This window comes from Astatotilapia calliptera, chromosome 17 (genome assembly GCF_900246225.1).
Source record: "Astatotilapia calliptera chromosome 17, fAstCal1.2, whole genome shotgun sequence".
In the NCBI taxonomy this organism is placed as follows: domain Eukaryota; kingdom Metazoa; phylum Chordata; class Actinopteri; order Cichliformes; family Cichlidae; genus Astatotilapia; species Astatotilapia calliptera.
Genome location: NC_039318.1, coordinates 12,702,161 through 12,724,518, shown reverse-complemented (window position 1 = coordinate 12,724,518; position 22,358 = coordinate 12,702,161). Strand labels below are relative to the sequence as shown.

The window sequence follows — 22,358 nt, the reverse complement described above, 5'->3', positions numbered from 1 at the left end:
TTAGCTTGCAGCTTTTAACGAATCATTCCTGTGCACTAGGATCACTCGTAAAAAACAAAAACAAAAAACAGTTTTATAGGCTTGCAGTGGAAGTAAAATATGCTGACCTTCAACTGTGGTGGATGGTGGAACTAATCAGTAAAAATGTTTTGGTGTAATATTTAACTGGAATATAAATGTTGTAATTTTGTCATAGTAACACATTGCTGCATTTAAAAAAATAAAGCAAATAGTTAAACGCTTGAAATTGTCCATAAAAACAAGTTTTTAGTTTTGTTTCTTTATTTTCTTAATTAGCGTTAGCTTAAACTGTTAAATTTACAGTTACTATGCATTAAAATACCACACAGTCGTTATAATGAGCTTGCTAGTAATTTGTGGTTTTAAGGATTTAGTAGCTCAGGTTGGAGTGATTCCTGGTCTTTTATATGAAAAGGGGAGGAAACAAACTTGGTAAGGAAAAGAAGGACTGAGTAAATGGGCCAGAAATTTACTTTATTGGCATAAAGTTCCTAACAATATTTAGCTCTCTAGACTCCATTCCAGTACAGTGATTATTGTTTTGACTAACTTGAAGATACTTGAGAGTTAACATGTAACCTCTCATGCTGGAGTTCATTTAACTGCAGACGGCACATCCTCGAATTTTTGTGTTGATAGTCAGCGGACTTATACCCAGACAGGCATCCATAAAGTTGTTTCACTTCTTTCTCGTACTGCATCTATTTGATAACTTGTTGGAATGTCCAAAGACGCCTATTACTGTGACTCAGGCAGATCTCAAACATGCTAGCTTAATGTTTTGATGTCAGAGACATCTGATTTAAAATTCTCAGTCAAGGGATGTAGAAACATATTTTCATGTCCTTGAATATCTCACTATATGTTGGCTGGTGGGTAGGACACCACTCTTCTGTACTGGTTAATTAGCAGGTTGGGGTATTTGTGACTAAGTGGAAATTGTCTCCATGTAATGCATTTAAAGAAATGCACTTTTTAATGTTAAAACATAGATTTTTGTTAGCTTAAAAATAAATTTAAAATGGGTCTAAAAAAGTAACTCTGAATTCTTACCTTAACAAGTCTAGAACAATTATTTCACTGCATTATTGTACTACATTATCAGTCTTGAAGAATATATGAAAAATCCTTCAGAACATTGTGTGACAAAGGTAATGTTTTGGACTTGTGGAGTGTAATCTACCTCTACCAGGTCACATAGATCAAGAAGCACTTGAGAATCCTACTAAATTAATAATTCCGTTTTTAATGCTCTATAATTACTCGTACTGGGAAATTTTTCCAACAACATCTAATCTGTTTATTAGAAAGCTAATGTTTTATTTAGAGCTGATAAACGGTGCCAGTTTTCCCTTATGGAGCCCCTCATCTCAAAATAGTAACTGTGCCTAAGTGCCATCTACATTGTAAAGTTTGCTTTCACATGTGTACTTATTAACTGAAGTTGAATCGGATGAGGTGAAGTGACCAATCAGGAATGCTTCCATTTGTGCTTTTATGGGTATTTCAGCTCTGCCACAGTAATGTCATCTTGGGGTCTATTTCAGTTCAGCAGCATGCTTCAGAACAGCCATGACAATTACTAGGACATGCTAGATGGATGTTAACAGAGGAAAAGATGGATTAGATTTTTAATCATTAGACAAAGATTCCCACGATTCCTTGTCACTTGTGGTTCCAGCTGCGGTCTCTGTGGGGTTATCCCCCACAGAATCGACTACGTCATTGCGGTTTGTCAGCTGATCCCAGGTTGCTTTACACTTCCTATTCTGGGGCTTCCTCCTCCTTCCCAACAGTTCAGTAACGAGTATACCACACACATTTTGGCAACAATGAATGGGATTGTGAAGTAAAACAAGAGATTGACCAGGTGCCTTTTATCTCATGTATATGAATTAATTGGAAAAAACGTCCAGTGTAAACCAAAGTAGTCTGGCTTATAGGGAGACTTACTTCACATGGAAGCAATTCTTGTGAAGTGGCAGTTGATAAAATTGGAAAAATAGCATCTCAAATTCGGAAAATTTTCCCCAGGGCCCTCAGCCGTTTATTCTCCACACATTATTCTGGTTTCCTTCTTTGCACGAAATTACGGACGATAATGCCACGCTCTCAGTACCCATCTTAAAATATTAGAAATCATTGCAGATAGTTAATATCCTTTTGTAGTGATTTATACAGTTCCCATTCCCCTCTTATCTAACCCATTCTGAAAAGTAAAGTCTATTTGCAATGGTTACCTTTCATGGTTACTGACAGGCCAAGCCTCCCTTAAGTACCAGTCAGAATAGGTTTAGCTGCTGTGGGAGCCTTGCCCCTTTTAATTGATCAGTTCGTGGAAACTGATGTAACAGTGTTAGGTAAGTAGGTCAAGCACTTTCAGAGACACTTGGTTATTAGAGTTAAAGGTCATTAATCCTCTTTACGTAGTCAAATGATATGGCCCTCCTTTTGGATTATTTTTCAAATCTGTATTTGAAAATGTGCTACGCAGTATTATAAAATTTGCTGAGGTGTATTAAAGTTACCACTTTATAATAGTTTACCTTGTGATGATGAGTAACACTGCTGCTTCCTAGATGTATTTTAAGGCCTGGAAAATGTAAACAATATGAATCTGTATGTTAAACGTCTCAGTTGCAAAAAGATTTTGATATAAAAGTAAATTGCTCTAAGGTTTGTGTTATGCTTCTTTACTGTGTTATTCCTGTCTTTTAATTCCAGTGTGGTTGAATCTCTGATGTGCATTCTTTTTCCTTTGTGTCTGTGCTCTTGAACATATATTTTTCAGAAATCTGCTATATGTGAACCCTCAGAGTCTGAACTTTGCCAACCGCCAAGGCTCCGCCCGCAACATCACTGTGAAAGTGCAATTTATGAACGGAGAAGATCCAAGCAATGCAATGCCGGTACACAATGATTTTCCAAAACATGAAGATTGTTGTTTTTGAATCTTAGTCAAGCTATGAATGTAATATCTGTCAGACCTTTTAGTGTCTTGGCAACTTTTATTATGCAGTTGGTAATAATTAAAAGATACATTTTTCATTATCTGATTTATTGTAAAACTGTTGTTTATTCCTCAGGTAATATTTGGGAAGTCAAGTTGTGCTGATTTCTACAAAGAGGCCTACACTGCAGTGGTGTACCACAACAGGTGTGTTTTGGTTAGGGATGGGTATCGTTTAGGTTTTATCCGATACCGGTGCCAAATCGGTACTTTTGAAACTGTGCCGGTGCTCAAACCGGTGCTTAAAGAATGGAGAACACAAAATTGGTCCAAAAACCTCTCATGTTCAGCTGTTTTTTTGTAAAAAGATAACAATGTTAGCCTTTTCTGCAGCTATAGAGGATTTATGGCATCACTCTTGGCTGGAAGCAGTGCTTAATCAATGGAAAAAAACACTAACTTTGTCCAAAAACCTCTCATGTTTAGCTGTTTTCCACTTTTTCTTTGATCATTTTAGCCTTTTTGGCCAGGGTGAAGGGAGTATCTGCCATCAAACAAGAAGACAGCCTCATGTAACTACGACAATGTTTGCTAGTTCACCTTACATGCATTAATGTAATAACGTGGTTAGCCTACTCAACGTAAATTACACACGAACAACATTAAGCTACTCACGCAGAGAAGAACAGCTGCTGCTGCATCATCATCCGTCATCATTTCTGCTACACTGGCAGGGCTAGGGGCCAGGACTCTCCTCTTCGGGGTTTTTGGGGGATATTGCTAACTCCGGGTCCGATAACAGGCAACCCACGCACAGTAGATGCGCTCGGTGTGAGGTCTCGCAGCAAGCTATCATACGGCGCATTTCTCGGCTTTTAAAAAAAACGCTATGCGTCGCCAGGTGTTTCATCGGATTTGAGGTGTTACCTCCTTTGACAGTATCACAGTATCAGCTTAAAGCACTTGTTGCAGGCTGCTGAGTTTGCACATTTTGCTGTGAAGTACAGCCAGACTTTTGACCGCTTTGCCTTGGTCATTTTTAATCTGTAGCTCTGCTCTAAAAGAACGCACGTACCTGGACCCGCCTACTATCCTCGGAAACGTAAAATGATTGGCTAGAAGTGTATCACAGCTCAGGAAAAAAAAAGCACCGAAATAAAGCACCGAAATGTGCGCTGCTTTTCGGTCTGGTTACTACCGTTTATGCACCGGACACCGGTACCCATCCCTAGTTTTGGTTGAAATAAGCTACATAGTGTGCTGTTTAAAACGCATTGTCAAAAATCAACTCTACTCAGAAAAATCAGGAAAAAGGATGTTAACCTTGATCTGTATCAAAATGAGAGAAAAACATATCCTAAAAGACAAAACACAAGCAGATCAGGTAAAACATCCTCATTGTTTAGAGGACAAAAATCAAGCGTTTGGGAGAAAAAAAAACCCCACTGCAAACCAAGGAATATATAGAATAGCATTTATTATTTACCAAAGTTGTAAAGAGCCTTCTTGCTGTGAGGTGACGGTGCTGATCACTGCACCAGCATGCCAGCTTACAAAGGCCAGAAATTTAAATCACCACTACTTCAACATCACTGTAAAGTCTGTGCTTGTCCTACATTCAGTGCTATTTTTTTTAGAACTGGGTTAAGTTCATTTTTAGATGGTTTCAAGTGGTGTTCATTTTAATAACTAGTGTAAATTGTTGACAGTGCCTTTGTTGTTATTTATATCTGAGTGACAGTGGCACTTTGACTAGGAATTTGCTTCAAAAGAAGAAATGTCAATACAGTTTGCATTTCGCTTAGAACTAGCAAAAAATATTTTACCATGTATATCTCTAAAAATAAGAAATGCCATAAGAAAGAACTTCTTTCTCCATCTTGAATTTGCTGTTGGTTTTAATGGAGGTTGCCCTGCCAATAACCTACAATCATTTCCAATAAAAGTTTCTCCTAATGCTGTTTTTGCTCCAGGATTTTTCCTGTTCTGGTCCAGAACCAAACTGTTTCTTCCCATGAGAAATCAGTTGCCTTCTATGACCCTTTTAAGCAGTTTGGGTTGTTTCCATCCTTGAAGCTATCTTAGTAGATCTGTTGATGGGCTTACTATAGCTGTGGTTGTTTGTTTCTGAATGTTTCCTCCTGAGGGACTTGTAAGAATTCAGCTGAAGTGAATAATAATGTGTTTATATAATTTCTTTGTTTTTAGATCACTTGACCTGCTTTACTTGAGACAAATATTCCCAAGTTAAAAATTGAGGGTGGAAATGGAATATGTTTAGGTCAATTGATATAAATATTTGTAATTGTGGGGGTGAAAATGGAGCACATAAGCCTGTTAAGCCAGTTTATAAAACAACAGGCCTAATGTATTCAATATTCTTTGCAATTAACTCTCTAAAAGCCTTCTGGGAAAGCATTGAGAAAAGCCTTTGCATATTTTCTGACTGACGTGTGCTCCCTTCAGTAACATATACTGATCACCAGTATTGAAGAGGTCTTAACCAGTGAGCAGGCAGTTAGTAGAACAGCGCACTTGCACATTTGATACAGCTAAGAAACTCTTCTACTGTTCTCTATGCCTAAGTTGTGCTTGTACAGTGTGTTCAGACAGTGGAAGATCTATAGTTATAGTGGCTGTAGCCGGAACCATCAGCCAAGTGAAGCAACATCGAGATAGCGGCCTGAACTGTATGATATGCTTACACAGTTTAATCGATTGAGTGCAAGCCACTCAAAAGAGATTAGTTCTCAATTATCTGACTCTAAATGATCAGTTTGTGATACTCATGAAATTCTTTTTTTTTTGTTTTTGTTTTTTTTACTAATTGATGTAGATCTCCGGACTTTCATGACGAGATTAAGATCAAACTGCCCGCCTCTCTGTCAGACCACCACCACATTCTTTTCACCTTTTACCATGTCAGCTGCCAGCAGAAGCAGAATACACCACTGGAGACCCCTGTGGGATACACGGTAAAATCATGTGATAATGCATGTGTGTATAATTTCAAATTTGTGCTCTGTTCTTTCATAGCTGTGAATTTAGACACACCCACTTCAAACCCCATTTGCAAAAAGACACAAATGAAAGAAATTTAACTGAAAATAGCACAAGTACAACATATGGAAGGGTGAAAAAAAGATTCATTTATTTAGCGAGATGTTTACACAGCCTATAAATCTTTTTCAAAACAGTCACTCACATTCTCCTAGTGAATTTAGAAGATGTATGTGTATTGTTTATCATTTATCTCTCTTTTTTTGTCTGCAGTGGATTCCCATGTTGCAGAACGGGCGTCTGCGAACGGGACACTTCTGTCTGCCCGTGTCTCTGGAAAAACCACCACAGTCCTACTCTGTTCTCTCCCCAGATGTAAGATGCATTTTTTAAGCTTATATTGAATGAAACAAGCATAATGCAGAGAGATGAGCTAAAGGAGAACTTCTAATGTTTCTATATTAAATATAACTAGTGTTCTGTATATGGGATTCCCAGGATGCACTTCAGAAATCATTAGTATATAATACTGCATTATCACAAGCAAATCAGATAACCTGGCCCTTCCTTTCATTGTTTCTCTCTGTTATGTAAGGGCCACTCGGATTTACTCTCCCGTTATTGTACCTTCAGGTCCCTCTCCCGGGCATGAAGTGGGTAGACAACCACCGAGGAGTATTCAATGTAGAAGTGGTCGCTGTTTCAACCATCCACACACAGGTAATAGTACTAAGCACAACGGCTTCACAGTAGCTACAGTAGTTTTGTGCATTTTTCAGATTCATTAGTTAAATTATGTCCTAGAATGTAAAACCTTAGAATAGCAACATAACCTGTTATTTTGAAACAAAGATGGACAGATTTATTATTGTAATGTGACTCAAAATATTTCACTTAACGTTAATAGAAAAACATTATTTTCACACCTAAACTGTAATTCTTTCCCAGCACCAGTTTATTAGGTAGTGACTCTTACCTTACCAGTAATTTACTGAGGCCTACTCCATCTCTGATTTGACTGTGGTGTTGGGAGGGGCTTGACCATGGCTTCTAGGAACCCAGCTGGGACTAATGTGCTCATAAATCACTGTTCTTGGCACAGATTAGACTTGTTGGATTCTCCTGTGTACTTGTAGCAATGTTCGGCTTGCGGTTTTTACTCGGGGAGCCAACTTGCTGGTTTAGCAAAGAATACAGAGGAATAGATCCAAGCTTACTTTTGTTGACTTTCTTCCCCTTTAGCTTTTTCATCCTTGTACGCAATTGTGTTTTCTAATTCTTGCCCTCTTCTTCTCTTGGTATTTTTTTTCTATCCATTAATCTTTGTCACATTTCTTTCTTCCTTTATCTCCTTTTTACGTGATTTTCTCTGTTTGCCACTTCCACATTATGGTACTGACATTTGTTTTTGCCAAAAAACTTTCTCTCTCTTATTAACCTCATCTCTACCCCCATTCCTCCAACTCTCCATCATTAGGACCAGTACCTGGATAAGTTCTTTGCGTTGGTGCATGCTCTGGATGAGCACATGTTCCCAGTAAGGATAGGAGACATGCGAATCATGGAGAACAACCTGGAAACTGAGCTCAAGTCCAGCATTGCAGCACTAAACTCATCCCAACTTGAACCAATAGTTCGATTCCTTCACCTTCTACTTGACAAGTTGGTGTTGCTGGTAGTGCGCCCGCCCGTCATTGCTGGACAGATAGGTATGATAAAGGCCTGCAACAGATAAAAACGAAAGGCTACACTTGTAATTATGTTAACTAGCAGAAAGCTCTTCTTTTTGTCTTTAGTGAATCTTGGGCAAGCATGTTTCGAGGTGATGGCCTCCATAGTGAACCGGCTTCATAAGTACCTGGACACCAACCAGGACATGCATGGCCGCAACAGCCTGCTGTCTTCATACATCCACTATGTCTTCCGCTTGCCCAGCACCGACCCCAACTCACCCTCGCCAGGTACAGTGACTACAGTGTCCTCCCATTTTTCTTTATCCTGAATCTTCTTCTATTTTCTCCTTTTAAGTTAACCCCTTTCAACCCTTAACTCATCAAATCTTCCTGCCATAATTTTCTTTATCTATTTCTTTTCATCTTTTACTATTTTTTTCCTCCCACATCCATTTTGTCTTCTACCTGCTCAACACAGACACCAACTCATCCTTAACAGGTAGATATGGCCAGCGTCTGTACATCACAACAGATTTAGCCTTTGGATAAAAGTTACAGTTGTTTTTTTGGTGTATTGACTAGGGATGGGTATCGTTTAGGTTTTATCCGATACCAGTACCAAACCGGTACTTTTGAAACGGTGCCGGTGCTTAAACGGTGCTCGAACCGGTGCTTAAAGAATGGAGAACACAAAATTGGTCCAAAAACCTCTCATGTTCAGCTGTTTTTTTGTAAAAAGATAACAATGTTAGCCTTTTCTGCAGCTATGGGGCATATAAGGTATCACTCTTGGCTGGAAGCAGTGCTTAAACAATGAAAAAAAAAACACTAACTTTGTCCAAAAACCTCTCATGTTCAGCTGTTTTTTTGTAAAAAGATAACAATGTTAGCCTTTTCTGCAGCTATGGGGCATATAAGGTATCACTCTTGGCTGGAAGCAGTGCTTAAACAATGAAAAAAAAAACACTAACTTTGTCCAAAAACCTCTCATGTTTAACTGTTTTCCACTTTTTCTTTGATCATTTTAGCCTTTTTGGCCAGGGTGAAGGGAGTATCTGCCATCAAACAAGAAGACAGCCTCATGTAACTACGACAATGTTTGCTAGTTCACCTTACATGCATTAATGTAATAACGTGGTTAGCCTACTCAACGTAAATTACACACGAACAACATTAAGCTACTCACGCAGAGAAGAACAGCTGCTGCTGCATCATCATCCGTCATCATTTCTGCTACACTGGCAGGGCTAGGGGCCAGGACTCTATTCTTCGGGTTTTTGGGGGATGTTGCTAACTCCGGGTCCGATAACAGGCACCACACCCGCAGTAGATGCGCTCGGTGTGAGGTCTCGCAGCAAGCTATCAAATACGGCGCATTTCTCGGCTTTAACAAAATGCTATACGTCGCCAGGTGTTTCCTCAGATTCGAGAAGTTACCTCCTTTGCACAGTATCAGCTTAAAGCACTTGTTGCAGGCTGCTGAGTTTGCATCTTTTGCTGTGAAGTACAGCCAGACTTGGACCGCTTCGCCTTGGGCATTTTTAACCTGTAGCTCTGCTCTAAAAGAACGTACGTACCTGGGCCCGCCTACTACGCTTGCAAAGGTAAAATGATTGGCTGGAATCCAAAGTGTATGACATTTCAGGAAAAAATAAAGCACCGAAATGTGCACTGCTTTTCGGTCTGGTTACTACCGTTTATGTCATGGCACCGGATACCGGTACCCATCCCTAGTATTGGCTTGTATTTGGTATATACAGGTTTTTGGGGTTTTTTGCAGTGGCTTTTGTTGTTAAGCCATCCACTGCCAGAAGTGTTAATAAACTACTCTGAAATGATGGGTTAATTACTGGATAGTTAGGTGCAGTGGCTCATCGAAGTCCTATTTTCCTCATTTTCTTTCTGTTGTGTGTCACCAAAGGCCCAGGAGGGTTGGGAGGTTCGGTTCACTATGCCACCATGGCTCGCTCAGCTGTTCGACCAGCCAGCCTTAACCTCAACCGCTCCCGTAGTCTTAGCAACAGTAACCCCGACATCTCCGGTACGCCCACCTCTCCTGACGATGAGGTCCGCTCCATCATTGGCAGCAAGGTAAGGTCTTCAAGTCATACACGACCCTTTCTCTGAGTGGTCATTCAGTTTTCTGTTAAATCTTTAACGAAGCACTAAAATTCTTACATGTGGTCCAAATGTGGCCTGAACGCACGCTCATATTTTTGGGAGCACTTTGCTCTAAATTTGGCTCATACATACTCCATGTGGATGTCAGATACTGTAGTTAATTATTTAACACTGTTGTAATGTAGGAGCTCTTGCTCTGTGATGTATTTTTAGACAGACTCGTGTAAGGTATTTGTACTGAATATGTGTATCTTAAACCACACAAGGTAGAGGCCTCCCTCTGCACAGTGACCCACAGTTTTATCAACATGTAAACTGCATGAGCGTTGTGCAAACACAAGCTTGAACATCTTATCTCTCCAACCGTTGTACGAGCAACCTGTCACACACATATACTCACTCACTCACATGCTATGCACAAATAATGCTTATTATGCATTGTGAAAAATGTACGTTGTATTTAGTTTAAAGTCAAATCAGTCAAGATTAAATATTGTTTCAATAGCCATGTCTTTTCTGAGGACTCTAACAGTAGTATAGTCTCTTCAGTCTTTTTTTTATTTCTTTGTTCCTTTTTATTTCATTTTATTCTTTTAATTGAGGTCATGTATTTTGTCTCATATAATTTGGGAGTTCCCACTTCAAACTTTTTTTTCATATAACCCCCTCAAAAAACCCAACAAATACGTGAACAGTGACTGAATGATGTAATGTGCCTTTCTAATGGTCTTGCTATATTTGTAACCATGACATGATGGATGCAGCCCCTTTTTTTGATGAGTTTCCTTTTGCTGCTAATACTTAACTAAACCATTCTTCTCTTGTCTCTTAGGGAGGGGTAGTTGTTGTTGGGGTGGGGGTTTAACGCAGAGAAGGAAAGGGAGAGAGAGAACCTTTGTGCTTTGCTCCTATGTGGTGATGATTTTTAATTTACTGACAGCTAACCGTTTTGAGGCCCTTGGCATCGTCCAGCTGTCCTGACCTCTGAACCTCTTTAACTTGTCATTATTCCTTCCCTCCTCCTTCTCCCCCCCGTGCTGCTCGCTTGTTCCCTTGCTTCCTGCCTGCCTTGTGTCCTTTGACCCTGGCCCCCCTAGGGCTTAGACCGATCCAACTCGTGGGTGAACACCATGGGCTCTAAGAGTGCCCCCTGGGGATCCAGCCCTGGGTCCGCTCCAGAAACCATGCAGGTGGTTTTATGAATGCCCCGTCCTCCACTTTGCCTCACGACAAAAACAACCTACACTTAAGGGATACTGAGATATTTGGAGTTTTGGCTTAGTTGTGTGCTTTGCTGGAATCATTAATAGCGAGGCATATCGGGTATATCAGTGCTTATCCATTCTAAGGTTTTTCATTTTTGTGTCTTTTTATTTTGTCATGCTCACACCTTTCATTAATATTTTCAGCCTATCCTTCAAGCTCTTTGCAGTGGTTTTAAGTGACCTGGCTGTGATGCGGACCACATTTTGCTTTTTTAAAAATTCAAAGTACACATATTTCTAAACCACACACAAAGTGGCTAGTATCAAAGACTCTAAAGACAAAGACATAAAAGACCAAAACTTCAGAATATTACAGTATTCTGTTATACCTCAAGTCACAACCCTCCCATTAATCCCATACGTGGGAGTCACAGCCGCCTCCATGACCCTCCAGTCATGTTAGTCTTAGGTGTCAGCCCTCTTTGCGAATCACATCTAACACATCTCTTTTTTTCTCTGTATCTGCATTAAAAGTAGCCAAAATTAAGATGTATCCAAATATAGGCCAGAGCAATCCATGGTAGCAGTTTCTCAGATATTGTTGACCTCTCTTCTGGGTTTACTGTGATCAGTCATTGCTAGCCTAAATCCAACACAATCTTTCAGAGAATAATTGGGTTGGTAGAGAAAACGAGAGTTGTGTTAGAATTCCATCAGCAGACTAGTCGTTCTTTTTTTTATGCTTTTTTTTTTTTTATTTATCTCTCCCCCCCCCCCCCCCTTAAAAAAAAATCCCTCTTTCCCTCTATGGATTTCCTCTGCTCTCAGCTAGTTAACCTGCATGACCCTCTCCTAACACCCCTCATTTCAACCACAGTTCATTTATTTCTGGAGCATGGTATATCTGTGAGTGTGACTGTGCATCTACGTGTGTGGTCTTTGTCTGCCTCAATTTCCATCTTAATGTGATCTTAAGTCCTCTGTCATTTTAATTTGTCATAACATATTAATTTATACAAATATAAAAATAAATGGGCATATTGTAGCCATAGAATCACACCTAGCTTACCACAGTAAATGTGCATAGACTGGCAGAGCACATTCATAATAAGCATTTAGCATAGGATGTTGTCCAGCTACCTGCAATAAAACCATCTCTGAGGTCTTGTATTTACCTGGAGGGATGCAGAATGGCTCATTATTAAGCAATGGCTACAGTGTTGCACAAAAGCATTATTAATGTTGAGACTACATTTGATTGCACTTTTGTGTAGCCATTTTGCATCTCTACCATAAGATGCTCAAACTATTGATGTATCAGCTGTTTTAGATTATGGGTACAATGCTTTTCAAGTGCTGTGGCCCTGTCCTGTGTCTGTTGTTTTGTGTCTTCATGTATGAAAATGTCCAACAGATCACAAAAGTGTGTGTGTGTGAGGGGGCTGTGTTACTCAGCACGCACGTTTTGCCTGTGTGCTGAGGAAGAAGGTGCAACCCCACTCTCTCGTTGCTCCTCCACTAACCTTGCTGTCACCGTTCCATTCATCCCACTCATAGGCCATGGAGCGCTGTGGCAATCGCATGTCTTCGCACACTGAGAGCGCCAGTTTCTTGCAAACTTTAACAGGACGGTTGCCCACAAAAAAGGTAGAGCCACTTGCACTGGGGGAGGAGCCGACCCCCAGCCACCTCTTGTCCTCCTCCTCACCTGTCTTGTCTGTGGATGTGTGCCTCTGGATTGATTGATGTCGTATTTGGTTGTTGTGGAGTCTTGTTGAATGCTGTATGTCACCGATCTGCCTCTTGTTCTCAATATGAGGATATTTTGATGTGATGTGAATGTTGGTTGTAATCTGGCTAACACTGACTATTGGAAAGTCTTTTTTTATTGTCCACCGCTCAGTCACAGAGTGCAAATTGTATCTGGTTTTCATTTAAAAAAATCTGATACTGTTTGACTTTCAGTCAGGTGCTATGTTACCATAGGACATACTTACCAGTAAACATACAGACAGGTGGGCGAGTATGTTTAGTGTCGTATTGGGACAAAGTTCATAATTTTCACTTAGGTTGAAAAAATTCAATTTATAATAGAATTTTTAAGCAGGTGTAGTTTACTTGGTGTTTTATACCAAGCTGTGTGTCTGCTATAACAACCTTAAACTCTTTAATAAAATAATTCTTTCCAGTAGGCAGTACAATACAGGTTTAAAATGATGTATTTAAGACTTACCAGTCTGATGAAAAGTCAGTATGTTAGCCAGACTTGTGGTGGATTTTAGTGTTGCATAAAATACACACAACTCGAAAAATGTTATTTTTGCATAATAAGACGACCAAATGTAAAAAAATAAATTAATTAAAAAATGTTGTTCTTTGTAAAACTAGAATTATTTTTCTGTCTTTAAAAGAGAGAAATGTATTTTAGTCATATACATTAGGTCGCACTACAAAATACTGCAGTTTCCATGGTGAAAGGAGTGCATCATTTGTTAAAAGCAAAAATGTTGCACACGTCTATAACAGTTTTTTTTTTTATTAATATCTAACTGTCTGCAATGAAGTTCATTTTCAGCTTTGGAGGAGCAGAAGCTTTACTGGGCTGTCTTGTTCTTTCATATAGAGAATCTAGTACGCGTTCTTATTTGTTCTATATTCCTGGTCACAACAGTTGATACCTGCTAGCAGGTTATGTCTGTAGCCAATCTAAAACTTCTTTTATGTCATAACCCATGAAAATAAATACATTTTGAGATCTATCTGACCAGGCGAACTAAGTATAGATTATGCTTGGTTACTTTTTCTGGTGCCTCACATTATCTCTGTCTGGCTGTACTGCTTTCCCTTTCCCTCTCTGTCCATCCCTCTTTCTTTGTCTCCGTTTTGATTTTCTGACTCAGCTCTTCCATGAAGAGTTGGCTCTCCAGTGGGTGGTGAGCAGTGGAAGTGTACGTGAGGGTGCTCTGCAACAGGCCTGGTTTTTCTTTGAACTCATGGTAAGAAAACAAAATCTGGATAAAGTGTAACACATGTGGGTCTGTCTGACATTGTTCTTTTTGTGTAAAAATAAAAAATAATATTAATAATGATAATAAAACTTGCCAACAGCTTATGTTTTAACCCAATGAACACCTTTACCTCAGGTGAAGAGTATTACCCACCACCTTTACTTCACTGACCGCTTAGAGTCACCCAGGAAGAACCGTTTCCCAGAACGCTTCATGGACGACATCACAGCTCTGGTCAGCACCATCGCTGGTGACATTGTGTCTCGCTTCCAAAAGGTAAATAATGACCCAGTTCTGTGTCTTGAGGTGTTTGTAAGAGGCTTGTCAGTTTGGATTGGAACAGGAATTTGCAGGATTGTTATATATGGGAAAGTTGGAAAAAGGAATCTTATGAGTTGTTAAAACTGTAAAAGAAGTTGTATGTTCATATATTTTTGTCATTTCTGGACATTATTTTGTGGCATATTAAGTTTTGGGGTGTAATTTCCAAGGCATGCCCGTGACATGTATAAAGCATGTTTTCTCATCCGTTCAGGATCTGGAGCTGGTGGAGAGGCTGAACATGAGCCTGGCCTTCTTTCTCAATGACTTGCTGTCAGTTATGGACCGAGGTTTTGTCTTCAGCCTGATTAGGGCATACTGGAAACAGGTAAATGAGTTTGTTTTTCTCGGTCTTTTGGTTTTTAATTTTTAAATTGCCATGGCTGTCAGGATCAGTATGACTGGAAAAAAGCCAGGTGAGTGCCAAAATTTCTGATTAGGCCTTCATTAAACTATTTAAAGCGTGGATCTCCTTTTTGTGCATTTCAGCTTTATTTACAGCACTATAACAGCCTAATATGTGATGACATTTCAACACTTTCCTTTACTGCACATGCTCCATTTTTGTTTGTAATATGTAAATGAGTATTTTCTGTTACCTTTTTCTAGGTGTCCACAAAGCTTTATGCTTTACAGAACCCAACCCTGGAGTCTTTGCGGCTTGATTTCTTAAGGATTGTTTGCAGTCATGAACACTACGTCACCCTCAACCTGCCCTGCAGCCTGCTCACACCACCTGCCTCTCCTTCTCCCTCTGTGTCCTCAGCAACATCGCAGGTCAATTTTTACTCTTAAAAGGCTGACACTCTGAAAATTTCAGCGTACAGATGTTAGATTTATGTACAGTCCAACACTATTAATAGTGTCTCTTATCTCTCACAGAGCTCTGGCTTCTCCACACACGTCCAGGACCAAAAGATAGCCAACATGTTTGAGCTGTCTGTCCCCTTCAGAGAACAGCATTATCTGGCTGGACTGGTACTGTCTGAACTGTCAGTAATACTGGACCCAGACAATGAGGGGTGAGAAGATGTTTTAATTAAGAAAGATTCTAAATGTGAATGTGTTTTATTGTCTGAATCTTCCCGTGATTGAGCTAAAACATTCCATTTCGTTTCCTTTTAAATTTGTTTTGCTTCTTCTCTTTCGTATTGTGTGCTGTAGGATGTTCGGTCTGCATAAGAAAGTAGTGAGCGTTGTTCACAACCTCCTTTCCAGCCACGACTCTGATCCTCGCTATGCCGACCCTGAAGTCAAGGCCCGTGTTGCTATGCTTTACCTGCCTCTTATCAGCATTGTCATGGAGGCACTGCCTCAACTCCACGATTTTACAGGTACAGGTGACATTTTTAGTATGAAGCAGCTTAAGAGTTAGCAATGTACGAATCTTTTGATTACTTTTTTGATTTTTTTTTTAAACCTTTACATTAGTTTAAATATTTTCTCAGGTCTTCTTTCAATTTTGTCAAGATAATTTCCTTGTCAAAACACAAATGTATTATCTTCCTCAGTTTTTATCTTTGTCTGCTGTCTCATGTCTGATTATTTGGCAACTTATGTTCTTTCCTTTTTGTTTTATTAGAGTCACATAATCAGTGGGGTCGACCGGGCGGCCCTCAGGGGGCAGCTGTTGGCACCAGCGGAGAAGAGACAGAGGGAGAAGGTAACAGCATGATCAGTCAGACTGTCGCCATGGCAATAGCAGGCACCTCAACCGCATCTCCGATGTCCCGACCGAGCAGCTTCTTGCTCAACTCGCAGGTAATTTCCTGCAAGACACAGTGACTGTATCAATTTATCTGCAGTTAATGGAAATATCTCAGTGCCGTGTGCTGCTTCCTCCTTTTGTGTTCTCGCATTCCAGGCGAGTCGTCAGCACGGGAGCTTCTCGGCCGAGTCCAGTCGGAGCCTGCTGATCTGTCTGCTGTGGGTGCTAAAGAATGCTGATGAGCTAGTGTTACAGAAATGGTTCACAGACCTGTCAGTGTCCCAGCTCAACCGCCTTCTGGATCTCCTCTACCTCTGCGTCTCCTGCTTTGAATACAAGGTAACATCAACAATCACTGCCTAACAGTTTGAGCTAATTAAGCATTAATTACCCACCTGAGAGCGCACTGCATACTGGGGGAATCTACATTGTGGGTTACGTCCACCTCTTCTGTTTATTTTCTATATTAAAATTGGGGGCGCTCATGCGCCTGGATAATATTTCTGATTGAAACTTGGTGAAACTACAAAACTAAACTTTTGCATGTGCTCTAGTACTAACTTAACTAAAAATATTTTCACATTTACCATCTAACTTTACATTTCTTTTCAAAAGGTTCTATAATTATCTATTTCCTTCTGTGTGTTTCAAGCTCTTTATGCTATGCTGTGTGTTGGTTGTTTGCTGTGCTGTGCTTGCATATTTGCTTTTCATGCTACTAACCCGCTTTGCTTGCTTGGTGCTTCGCTGCAAGTAACTTCCCTGCTGTGTGTGTTCTCTGTCCGTCCATTCACCCTCTACCTCATGGATACAAGGCCCATGTTGTGTTCACCATGCAGGGGAAGAAGGCGTTTGAACGCATGAACAGCCTAACCTTTAAGAAATCCAAAGATATGAAGGCCAAGCTGGAGGAAGCCATACTGGGCAGCATTGGGGCCAGACAGGAAATGGTGCGACGCAGCCGGGGGCAGCTAGGTGAGATTTAAACTTCAGGCACACTCACACAGTTGCAGGTAGGAAGAAATAAATGCTGAGAAGCAAAATTTAAGGATTACACCAACACAATAATCAGTGTACTCTGCTTTTTTCCTGGACACAGGTGCATGCATACATACGTCTATTTAGCTGTGCCTTTTGAAAGTACTGTAAATATAGCTACAGCCAGTTTGTCACGTTTTTTGTGTGCAGGGAGCCTCTTTCATCACTGTTTAAAAAAGAAATGGTAAATAATGTTTCCCCATCATCTAGAGCGGAGTCCATCTGGCAGTGCTTTTGGCAGCCAGGAAAACCTTCGATGGAGAAAAGACATGACCCACTGGAGACAAAACAGCGAAAAGATGGACAAGTATGGTCTTTTGAACTGTTGAAGGGCATTTTTCTGATTACTGTTTCATGCACAAAAAAACACAACAGTTTTTTAATAATCTAAAGAGCTTGCAAAGAAAAGCGACTGGACTTCTTTAAGTTTCTTAAAGACATTCACCTCTCAGAAGTTTCTTCAGTTCTAAGACCAAATGGTGGAGAGTCCAAGGTATTTAAGCCCTAGTGGGAGTCTCCATAGTCTCCACTGCCTCGGTTGTAGGTATGCAATTGAAGAGTGAGACCACATCAAAGGACACAAGAGGTCCAGTCGCTTTTCTTTCCAAGCTTCTTAGATTACCATGACCTGGATGACTGAGGAACTACACATACATGTTTTTTAATGGCATTGTGGAACTTTATTCTCTTAGGGGCACATGCACGAGTCAGGTCTGTTTCCAATTGCATTTTAAATTTACATAAAATAGGCAAAAGTTGAACTAAAAAGCTGGTCCCATTTCTCAGTAATGCTGCAAATAAAGCACTTAAGAGAAAGACACTCTAACAAGGTAAAGGACTTAAAGTTCAAAATGAACCTCAGATAGTGGAAAACCATGAGATGGAAATGGTTTTTCTTTCATGTATGAAAAGAATCTCAAAGATTTCTCATCAGTCCAGATTTAAAGTTTGGCTTCATGGTCATATTCATTTTTTGTGGCACCACTCCATTATTGCATCTTTATTTTGATTTAACAGTAAATTGTTTACTTATACCCTTTACAGGATGCCACTGCCAAGGTTTGGACAATGTACACAGTGGATTTTAAGCAATCAATATGTGATTGCAGTGCAGACTTTTAGCTAAAGTATCTCTATCTCTTATCTAAAAGTATCTCTATAACGCGGGAGCTTAAAGCTTGAAGGTTTTGCATCTTTTTGCCAATATTTTTTGTCCAATGATGACAAAAAATATAGCATTATGTCTTTTTGTTTTACTGTTTTAATTTTAATTCCTGTTCTTTTATCATTTCTGCTCCAGCATTTGTCTTCTGTTAATTTCCATTTGTTCTCTCATGTCACTGTGTGTTAATGTAGGAGTCACAGATCAGTCAGGTATTGTATGGTCCACATTTGCTGTGTGCTCCTTTAAATTCCTCCCTGCTTTAGTGCCTCTTTTAAGGTGTACTGCCATGCATGTGGGAAGTCCGACAGGTGAAGTGGATGCAGACTGAACTGATTAGCTTGTATTTGATTCTTAGCTTTCACCAAGTCATGAACAATTTTTTGAATTAACATAATTTTGAGTGAGATACTTTAACACTTTAGCAACTAATGCAATCAGTGATTTGTTCACATTCATTTCCTTTCCATTTTAACTTAAGTTCACACATGCACATCAGAGCACCAAGAGAGTCCCCCTGATCCTGGCCCTGACCCTCAAATCCCTTGTCCCATCAGTCCCTCTGTCCTGGTAACAACAAACTCTGCATTGGGGTTGGTAGTGGTTGCAGTGGGCCTGTTCTGCTTTTTAACCAGTGTGCTTGTTTTTCTGGGGTCCTGACTGATGTTGCTCCCTGGTTGATGTTGCCGGGGGGGAAGTCAAATGTGGCAAAAGCTTTTTTTCTTATCGGTCACCTATTCAGTTCTGTATTGTTTCAGTTCAATCACAGGCATTTTAGGACATGTAGACTAACAAAATAAAAGTCACTGCGTTCTTCTTGTAGATCAGGAATAATGGGTTGCTTTTTTCTAACTTTAAATTATGCCAGTCTTTTAATGCCTTTCATATTTCCTCTAAGAAAAGAGCAGATAGGTTTAGGCTAACTGTCTCTCAGTGTAGGGCTTTCTTTGATTTTGCCAGAAAAAAACCAAATAGCGTAAACATACTGTTTTGTGTTTTAGACACAGCTGGCTGAGCATCCACACCACACATAACATGTTTTTCCTCTAAATTTTCTTCATTGTTCATGATTCTGTGCAGTGGATTAATGTGGTGACTGGAAGCTCATGCAGCGCTCAGTGGCACATCATCAACACCGCAATGTATGAGTTCAGTTTGTGACAGCGTCGTCTTGTGTCTGTGCAGGACGAGAGCAGAGCTGGAACATGAAGCTCTTATTGATGGTAATCTCGCAACAGAGGCCAATTTAATAATACTTGATACTCTGGAGATTATTGTACAGGTATGTAAGCGAAGAAGACGTATCCACACTAAATGGAAACAGGCATATATTCCCAGTCAGGCTGTGTTCAGAGGTCTATTACAGCTGCTTATAAGTCCTTTTCCCTCCAGACGGCATCAGTAACGGAATCCAAGGAGAGTATCCTGGGTGGAGTGCTGAAGGTGCTGCTCCACAGCATGGCCTGCAACCAGAGCGCCCTCTACCTTCAGCATTGTTTTGCCACACAGAGGGCCCTGGTATCTAAGGTTAGACTACTGGGCTTTCTTTATGTGTGAAGCATGCTTATTTCATCTTCCAGGCTTACATAGTAATAAATACTTCTCTCTCTCTGCCTGTGTAGTTTCCCGAACTACTCTTTGAGGAAGAAACAGAGCAGTGTGCTGATCTGTGTCTGCGACTGCTGAGGAGCTGCAGCAGCAGCATAAGCACGATCAGATCCCATGCCAGTGCTTCCCTCTACCTCCTCATGAGGCAAAACTTTGAGATTGGCAATGTAAGTACAGAGGTGATGGGTTGAACAAGTTAGAGCTGTGGAATGTGGCTGTACTATAACAAATAACATATTTGTTAACTTTAATTCACCTGGTTTATCTGAATACCAAACTGTGCAGTCATAGCAAACTTTAGTTCAGTTACTGATGTATGCATTATTGAAAGCAGACTTTGTGCTAATATCTTTTTAGAAATTATATGTATAGTGCTTCCTTCTCTCTTCATATGTCGGCAGAAAGCCAACAGCTTTGATAACATGTGTGTTTTTTCTTTTTGCTTGAACTTTTAGAACTTTGCAAGAGTAAAGATGCAGGTGACAATGTCTCTTTCCTCGCTGGTTGGAACATCTCAGAATTTCAATGAGGAGTTCCTCCGTCGCTCTCTAAAGACCATCCTTACCTATGCAGAGGAGGATCTGGAGCTGAGGGAGACCACGTTCCCAGATCAGGTACTGGGTTCGCTATTTAGTTGTTTTCCATCACTGCTCGAAAAGGGAAAATATCCAGATTGCTGCTGATGTGATTCTCTGGACCTTTTACTTTGCAAACATGTCATCATCCCGGAGAAGGAGCTTCTTTATCCTGAGCCGTATTTTCTTGCTTTCAGGTTCAGGACCTTGTTTTTAATCTGCACATGATCCTGTCTGACACAGTGAAGATGAAGGAACACCAGGAAGATCCTGAGATGTTGATAGATCTCATGTACAGGTGCAAAACCCATGTGCAATGGAGCGATTTCTTTTGATTACTTAAAAGAGCATTTATTCATTGTAGTTGGTTAGTTAGTCAATATCTGGTTGTGGGTGTGATTTCCTGTGTGGTCTGTGTGTGCATTTGCATTTTTGTCCACTTAAAGGATTGCGAAAGGTTACCAGACATCTCCAGACTTGCGGCTGACGTGGCTCCAGAACATGGCTGGAAAGCACTCTGAGAGAAACAACCATGCTGAGGCTGCTCAGTGTCTGGTGCACAGTGCTGCCTTAGTGGCAGAATACCTAAGTATGCTGGAGGACCGCAAATATCTTCCTGTAGGCTGTGTCACCTTTCAGGTAGGAGCATTCCTGTGGTATTGTTTGTGCGCATGTCTCTCCTCTACAGAAACACATTTCTTACAATGACTGTGCATGCACCATAACCTTCATTTGTTTTTAATATGTGTGGTTATGTGCTCTAGAATATTTCTTCAAATGTGCTGGAGGAATCTGCAGTCTCTGATGATGTAGTGTCACCAGACGAGGAGGGAATCTGTTCAGGGAAATATTTCACTGAGATCGGTCTCGTGGGTCTCCTAGAGCAGGCTGCTGCCTCTTTTTCCATGGTGAGAGATGGAAACATGAACCGATGCTTATTTCTTTGTTTTGTGTTTTTTACCTGCTATTATTTAAAATAATTGTTCATCCTTCCAGGCCGGCATGTATGAGGCTGTGAATGAGGTTTATAAGGTACTGATCCCGATTCACGAAGCCAACAGGGACGCAAAGAAACTAGCCACCATACATGGTAAACTACAGGAAGCCTTTGGCAAAATTGTTCATCAGGTAAACACACACACAAAGTAGACTACTTCTTCAAATCACAACTCCCAACAGTTTGTGGTGCCAAGCTGACACTGAATTTATGCAATTAAATTCTAAGATTAATTTTTTTATATCTCAGTGTGACCTAGATTTATTGTTTTCATTGTCTAACTTCCGCTATGAGAAGATTACATTTGGGATACACAAGGTTACTTCTGTTTTCTTTTTTTCTTATGTAAATCCACCAAAGCTGTTTTTATAAATAAATTCCAGACAGTGTCAGGAGAATCGGGTCAGGAAATTGTCTGGAGCAGTCCATGTCAGATACCTTATCACTGCTGGAAATACTCCATTTGTTTTTGTTTTATTTTATGTGGCACAATGCCTGGGTAGAGGGTGCAGGAGGCAGGGCTTAAAGGAATTCTCCAGAAAGTCATGGGCTCTCTTCAAACATAGTTTTAATTGGACATTCATAGACTTTGTTCTATGGAGCTAGCAGGGCAAAAATCGTTTCATATTTATAATGCATGCTTTGCATTCTCACATGTGGCTCATGCAAAAAATTGCTTGAGTGAACACAATTTAAGACGTGTGCGGTTGAATTAGAGTTAAGTAATTACGGTATAGTATCAAGATCAGCACTTACAATGAAAAGGAGAAATTTTTTTGTCACTGTCATATGAATATATGCACAAGTACACTTTTCTCACACAGATTAACTGTCATGTTAAACAGCCAGTGTAGATGTATCAAGGCCAATTAACAAAAAAGGATGTTAGGAGCAAAGCTTCTTATCTGCAGGACTTTCAAAATGTACATACATCAGTCTCGATATGAGTCACTACACAGAAAAACAATGGA

At 40.1% G+C, this 22,358-nt stretch overlaps 1 protein-coding gene across 22 annotated transcripts in view; it reads left to right on the top strand.

Annotated features, from left to right (window-relative positions):
• dock7 (dedicator of cytokinesis 7) overlaps positions 1 to 22,358 on the top strand; it is a 48,041-nt gene that overhangs the window by 18,430 nt on the left and 7,253 nt on the right. For 4 of the 22 annotated variants that reach the window (XM_026147848.1, XM_026147847.1, XM_026147846.1 and 1 more), the window contains exons 15-44: positions 2,813 to 2,930; positions 3,108 to 3,178; positions 5,808 to 5,946; positions 6,245 to 6,346; positions 6,605 to 6,691; positions 7,449 to 7,680; positions 7,768 to 7,932; positions 8,123 to 8,143; positions 9,566 to 9,735; positions 10,863 to 10,955; positions 12,528 to 12,617; positions 13,871 to 13,966; positions 14,114 to 14,254; positions 14,514 to 14,627; positions 14,909 to 15,076; positions 15,182 to 15,321; positions 15,464 to 15,633; positions 15,882 to 16,060; positions 16,164 to 16,346; positions 16,823 to 16,982; positions 17,256 to 17,352; positions 18,402 to 18,419; positions 19,393 to 19,489; positions 19,600 to 19,734; positions 19,830 to 19,982; positions 20,271 to 20,429; positions 20,588 to 20,688; positions 20,837 to 21,029; positions 21,155 to 21,298; positions 21,387 to 21,518. In XM_026147848.1, the coding sequence (XP_026003633.1) occupies positions 2,813 to 2,930; positions 3,108 to 3,178; positions 5,808 to 5,946; positions 6,245 to 6,346; positions 6,605 to 6,691; positions 7,449 to 7,680; positions 7,768 to 7,932; positions 8,123 to 8,143; positions 9,566 to 9,735; positions 10,863 to 10,955; positions 12,528 to 12,617; positions 13,871 to 13,966; positions 14,114 to 14,254; positions 14,514 to 14,627; positions 14,909 to 15,076; positions 15,182 to 15,321; positions 15,464 to 15,633; positions 15,882 to 16,060; positions 16,164 to 16,346; positions 16,823 to 16,982; positions 17,256 to 17,352; positions 18,402 to 18,419; positions 19,393 to 19,489; positions 19,600 to 19,734; positions 19,830 to 19,982; positions 20,271 to 20,429; positions 20,588 to 20,688; positions 20,837 to 21,029; positions 21,155 to 21,298; positions 21,387 to 21,518 (3,868 nt within the window). The remainder of the gene's footprint in view (positions 1 to 2,812; positions 2,931 to 3,107; positions 3,179 to 5,807; positions 5,947 to 6,244; positions 6,347 to 6,604; positions 6,692 to 7,448; positions 7,681 to 7,767; positions 7,933 to 8,122; positions 8,144 to 9,565; positions 9,736 to 10,862; positions 10,956 to 12,527; positions 12,618 to 13,870; positions 13,967 to 14,113; positions 14,255 to 14,513; positions 14,628 to 14,908; positions 15,077 to 15,181; positions 15,322 to 15,463; positions 15,634 to 15,881; positions 16,061 to 16,163; positions 16,347 to 16,822; positions 16,983 to 17,255; positions 17,353 to 18,401; positions 18,420 to 19,392; positions 19,490 to 19,599; positions 19,735 to 19,829; positions 19,983 to 20,270; positions 20,430 to 20,587; positions 20,689 to 20,836; positions 21,030 to 21,154; positions 21,299 to 21,386; positions 21,519 to 22,358) is intronic. The other 18 variants (XM_026147854.1, XM_026147852.1, XM_026147849.1 and 15 more) reach the window with 12 other exon arrangements.